Here is a 5999-nt window from a genome sequence, read left to right on the forward strand (position 1 = left end):
TGAATTCTTAACTTCTCCTACACCTCCCCAGGAACTTAACTACTTCAGATTGAACAGATCCAACTCATCAGAGTCCCTTTGTGCTACCAGCCAGAATTGTCTGGGGCAGGGTCACTACTGGGGGTGCAAGTGGGAGCTCCCCAGCTCTAATGCTGATGCGCACTGGCCAGCAGACAGCTCAGCAAAACCTTCCAGCCCTTGCAGGGAGCCGCACTTGAAAATTTACTTAAACAATTCTTGTTTTGCTGGGATGTAGCAAGTGGAGAGCCAGTCTTAACTCCTACCAGACAGTGACTGACTTCAGTCACTGAACTCAGTGCTGGGTTGCCCCAGTGCAAAAGGGATGCAAACTACAAAGTATTCTTTTGGAACACTCTATGCATGTTTTTACTCGGACTAGCTGGTGCTGGACATGGGATTTCCATACTGAAACCACGGATATATGATACTGCTCAGCATTAGCAGTTATTTGGATCACTTGTATGGAGGGATTCAAACTGAGAAATGAAAGGTGACTCTGTAGAAGGTTGCTGATGGATGCTTAAATATTTTGGTGTTGTAATGAGTAAAGTATATCCATACCTGGAAATCTTTCCCTTTTTAAAAATAAAAGGCCAGATGTTAGCACACACACCAGTTTGCATAGCTCCTCTGCTCTCAGCAAGGCTGTATCAGCTCGTTACCTCACGAGGTTCCACCCCAAAATACCTACTGTCAAGAGAAGAGTTTGCTTTCAGCGGCACGTGAAAATGTGCAGAACCTTCTTCTTAGCTAAGCTTCCTCCCTGCCCTCCCCTCCACAAAAGAAGTGGGTTTTGCTTTGCCGAAGGTCTGTACTTCAGCGAGATTGGACAGGCAGAAATTAATAAATAGGTTTACCTTTAAATGAAAAAAGTACGCTGTAATATTTTGACAAGTCCTGAAAAATTACAATGCTTGTTTTGTGCACTTGAAATTTAGGAGTAAAGAAACTAGGGGATAGTGCCTTTAAGTGTATGCCAAAATGCCAGGATGGTTGAAATGACGAATTTCCTTTTCAAGGCAGATTCAATAACCCCTCCCTACTCAGCCGAGCTAGGAAGGACATGATTAGCTTTAATTTTCAAAATTAAATATGTGCTTACTTCTTTTGCTAAATAGGGATGGACCTTGCTGAATTGCGACCAAATACAAAGGACAAGGGAGCCAGTGAGGATGTATACTTAAATGCTCCAAACACTAATTCAATTATTTATATAATCTGGAGGAAACCATTTTCTTGGTCTGGGAGGGAAAACGCAATAAGCTGGGTTTGTGCTAAAGAATTAGTCTGGCAAAAAAAAAAGAGGGAGAATGTAACTTTATAGGTAGTTTTTTTATTAGTTTGCTTCACCAGTAAATATGGATCAGTACTTTATGTTTTAGCACTAAAGTATGAAAATTACACACCTGTAAAAATGGCATCTAACAGTTATGAAATTAAGAAACGCCTGTCATCATGTAACATACCATTAGGTGTGAGGTCATATTCAAGAAATAGTAAGGAAATTAATGTGTTTAAAATATTGAAGAGCTTAGTAATGTAAAATATTGCTACCTTCAGTATATCTGAAAACAGGTCTGATTTTGGGTTGTAGTAGATTTCTCACTGTATTGGCTCTAATGAGAATAAAAGCAAAATACTTTCCCATCATGGGGCTGGTTAAAAACTAAAATCGACAGCTTTCTGAATACATGGGGAAACTTCAAAATTGTAAATTCAAAACCTATCACTGCGTCCCACATATGAATTGCATCTAATTCATCATTATATTGTAGGTAATGTATATATTCCCTGTGAAGCAAGTCTTAGGCCTGTAAGACTACAAAACAGCAATTTGAAACAATACAGAAATAATTGTTTCAGCTCCACAAGGCTATTACACCTTCACCGCAGCTAATAATCACCTGCCACGTTCTGTCAAGAAAGGATGAACACTGCTCATCCACTCCACTGGAATGCAGAATACCGTTACCAAAACTGTGACATGATCATTGAAATAATAAATATGGTATGAAGGGGTACAGTATCTGTTGTAGAAAGAATCCTTCTGGCCTAGCATTCAGATTTGAGGGTCACTGTAGTTACCAAAACTTCACTGCATTTAGACAAAACAGAAAAAAGCGTATGTTTGTTGTCATGGAATGTCACATCAGGGCTTGTCTTGTATTAGGATATTATAGGCAGTAACACTGATCATATAGTGCAAACTAGATAAAATTGCGTTTCACTGTGTGAAATAAACAGAGGTGCAAATGCTCAGTAGGATACCATTAAGACATAAAATGGCAAAAAATAAATATCAAAACTTTTATCAGTGTAAAAAAGTAATTGGGTTATTGTATAACCTAGAGTCTGGCAAAAAAGGCCTCAAAAAAGTTCACTCAGTCTTCAGAAGTTCTACAAATTAAGTGCCTTTTCAGGTTTCCAATTAGACAAGAGACTCCATGCTTTCTGCGGGATCAGATTCGTCACTGGCCATCACAGCACCATTTTTGTCCAGCGTCATGGGACCATTTCCATTTTCCTTAGTGCTGACCAAGCTTAGCATTGCCTTATAAAGGAACTGGAACTGTTCCTGGAAGAGAAAGGACAAGTTATTTCAATCCTTTCAGTGTACCTAAATGAGTGGCACTTAAATTTGGCATTTCCAGGGAAGGAATATTCGTTACTAGAAGCATACATACAGCAAAGAAGAAGACTGAGAGAGCAATTACCTCTGTTAGTCCAGTTTAACCTCATCAACCCCAAATTCCAGTTTTGGATAGGTTACGTTATTCCTGATACATTATTAAACACTACAGCGGGGCGGGACAATACCCGAGCCCTCAGCTCAGCCCCGGGTTGTTCCCTCGTGCCGGCAGAGCCATGCGCGCTGAAGTACGGGTGCTGCTCTCGCTGCACAGCGAGTGAAGAGCTCCTCTGCTGAAGCTTCCCCTCCCTGCAGCTCTGCCTGCCCTGCCGCACCCCTTCGGATCACAGCGTGCCAGGTTTAAATAGCAGAGCTGAACTCACAGGGCTGGCAAGGGGACAATGACATGGCCATGCTAGGGCTGCCTGCACGGTGCCCCCCTAACTGTACGAGGAACAGGCTCAACTGCAAATCAGAGACTTTTGGAGTGGGTCTGAGGTTCAGAAAAAAATGACAACTATATAAAAAAGCTCACATGCAAATTCTGCTTGGTAGCAGTTGCAGCAGGGCCCGATAACATCCACAGTGTGCGTTTTAGTTCACACTTTTGGTCTCAAATGAAAACCTTGTAAACTATCAATTTACATTACATTTAAAGACTTACAATGTCTGTAAATACTCCAGGCCGCATAAGATTTATCATCTTTGCCACCTGGAAAACATCGACAGCATTTTCATTCTCCAGCTGCTGGGACAGAGTGGTAAGGGCACATAGCGTTCCCGCTGACACAGCTCCATACCTGAAAAACCACACCAAAATGATAAGTAACTCAGAAACATACCTGGGCACTGACACAGAGCCATGAAAATGTTGATACAGTCTTATTTGATTACTGTAGTTCATCTTTGTATCTATTAAATGCTTGTTTTATGCTGGCTAATTTTTAGTCATTTTAATTTACAGAAGAAATTTGATGGTACACCAGTCATCTAAGGATACCTGCAGAATTCAATACAAAGCACTGTATCAGCAGAAGGACATGAGCCATTTAAAAATGCCCAGCCTGGAGAGTGTAACACTGAAATCAGTTCTCACATGCCGCATGTACCGAAAGCATCTGCATTACAGCTGAGCGTATTTTAAATTCATTAGTGGGAGCTCAAGCAAAACATAAATGATTAGAAAGAAATGAGACTTTGCCTCTTCCTCCACATCTGACAATTACAGAAAACTAACACGGATATGAGGTGCTCACAGGTATATGGGGCACATCTCAAAGTCTTCCTTAGGTCTGATTCATCGGCAAAAGGCAGCATCCCTGAGCTGGGCACCCAAGAGACATTATGGATTCTGAAGAGTTGAGCTGTGCTGTCATTTAGTAAGAACCTGAGCAACGGGCAACGGTTATTCGTCAGGAGCATGACTTGATGTGTCCTTGAGATACTGGTCAGGTAGAAATCTTACTGCTGCTAAATCTGTGGCTATGCCTGAACCACGAGTGCAGCTGCGGGGCATGGATGCTAAGCAACAGGGGCTCGAACTGCTTCTGAGGAGCCTCAAATCTCCTCTGCTCTCCCAGTGCTCAGGAGGCTGAAACTCTGTCCTGGCTGTGTGACGGGTCTGCTCTGTGACTTTGGGAAGGTCTGTGTCTACATGTCCCCACCTGTAAAAGGGGATGTTGGTGCTGACTTCCTCTGTAAACTTTGTGGAGAGCTGTACAAGAAAACTGAAATAAAGGGCAAGTGCTGCAGTGCCATCTGGTACCATAAGATTACCACCAGGATTTTTTAGAGCATTCCTGGGGAAATCAAGGCTTATGCTGACTTAACTTCATATGATTTTTGCAAACTCCATTTGCCTAGAAACGGGAGAGAGAAATCAGGTCATAATAGATCTGCTATATTTGATGGAAAGTCTACAGAAGAAGATGTGGGGCTTCTGCAGCACCACGGATATGGCTCTGACATCGCCTACAACAAAAGTGGACTAAGCGGCCACCATGAGTGCCCAACGGGACACAACTAAATGCTTCTGAGTGTCTCATGGCCTCACTTTTACCTGAGCTGATAACCTCCAGCTCCCAACAACCCAAGGCTTTTCTCCTGGAAAATTAAGCAGCAAATCTTTACCTAGTTAACTACATATGGGCAGTTATATTTAAAAATCTTGACCACTGTCTCAAGTTGGAATTTCTGAACTTCTTTGAAATGTTGTTATCGAGTTCATCCCATCACGTACTTCCTAAAATGCATTTAGAGTCTGCAAATTCATATATTAGGAATTAATCTGCAGCTGTAATTATTAGCGGATTATGTGATATAGTTGTTGCATGTAGTGAAGGGAAATTTTCATTTTCAGCTACATTTGCTTAGGCGCCAGTGAAAAGCAGAATCCACATTATGTATTAGGCATAAAAATAAAATCATTGAATATGACAAATAAACCAAAAAAGCAATTTGCAGAAAGAATGACTCAGCACTGTTAGGAAGGCGATTTTGATTACATATATATTTTTTTTTTTTTTGGTCTAGCTTGAAATACCCAAATCAATAATGGTTCTAATTTTTTAAAACATAATCTTAAATACTGCAAGAGTAGCAAAACCTCACTTCAGTCTACCCAAAGCATGAATATTAAAACCAGCCTGGAATTAATCAGAGCTGGCAAAAGGCAACTGAGCTTACACCATGCATTAGCAAGGCAGGAGACAGTGGGAGAAAAACTACTTCCTGCAGCCCAAGGCACCATTTACAGGAGTCAACTGGGAAAAACCTGTTGCAGCAGCGACACACTGATGTGAAGCGAAAGCTCTTTCAGCAAAAGCAGACACCAGCACACGATCACACATCAGCGCACAGGCTGATCTGCCCACTGAAGTCCAGAGTGTGGTGATGACGTTTTGCACAGAAGGTGAAGATTTCCCAGACCTCCCTGTAATTCTGCTTTGTAGCAATGACACAAGGTCTCACGGACTGGAGCACAGGGGGGTTGCAGGTATAGCAGTCATTTACGCTGGCTCGGTGTTTGCTCTAGGGGCAACTCGAGCAGTGTCAGAAATTGGGCTTCCTTGGGATTTTAACAGCAGAATGTCTCTGGAAAGTGCTCTTCCTGCCAGGAACAGTCCCTCCGAAGAGATCCTGTTAGACCCAGGCTCCGTAATGTGTGCAAAGAAGTAACACGCAATGCAATATGTAGCCCCCTTTGTTACTGGCCATTCAAGCACAGCTGTCAGGACAATGCTCACCACTCCGCTACAAAAGAGACAAGCGCTGGGGCGTGCTGGCCCTGTGTTAGCCGGCTCCTTCCCTCCCACCCTCCCACCCGGCACCACCCGGGCCCCTTGGAGTG

The 5999-nt window shown here is 42.5% G+C and overlaps 1 protein-coding gene across 1 annotated transcript in view; it reads right to left on the bottom strand.

The window, feature by feature from the left end:
• Positions 1–1340: 1340 nt before the first annotated feature.
• LOC104494773 (receptor-type tyrosine-protein phosphatase gamma) overlaps positions 1341–5999 on the bottom strand; it is a 30136-nt gene continuing 25477 nt past the window's right edge. Inside the window, exons 15-16 of the mRNA XM_010137657.1 lie at positions 3315–3450; positions 1341–2596 (exon numbers count right to left, since the gene is read on the bottom strand). Of these exons, the coding sequence (XP_010135959.1) occupies positions 2450–2596; positions 3315–3450 (283 nt within the window). The 3' untranslated portion in view covers positions 1341–2449. The remainder of the gene's footprint in view (positions 2597–3314; positions 3451–5999) is intronic.

The sequence above is a fragment of the Buceros rhinoceros genome, unplaced genomic scaffold (assembly GCF_000710305.1).
Source record: "Buceros rhinoceros silvestris isolate BGI_N320 unplaced genomic scaffold, ASM71030v1 scaffold19010, whole genome shotgun sequence".
Lineage (NCBI taxonomy): Eukaryota > Metazoa > Chordata > Aves > Bucerotiformes > Bucerotidae > Buceros > Buceros rhinoceros.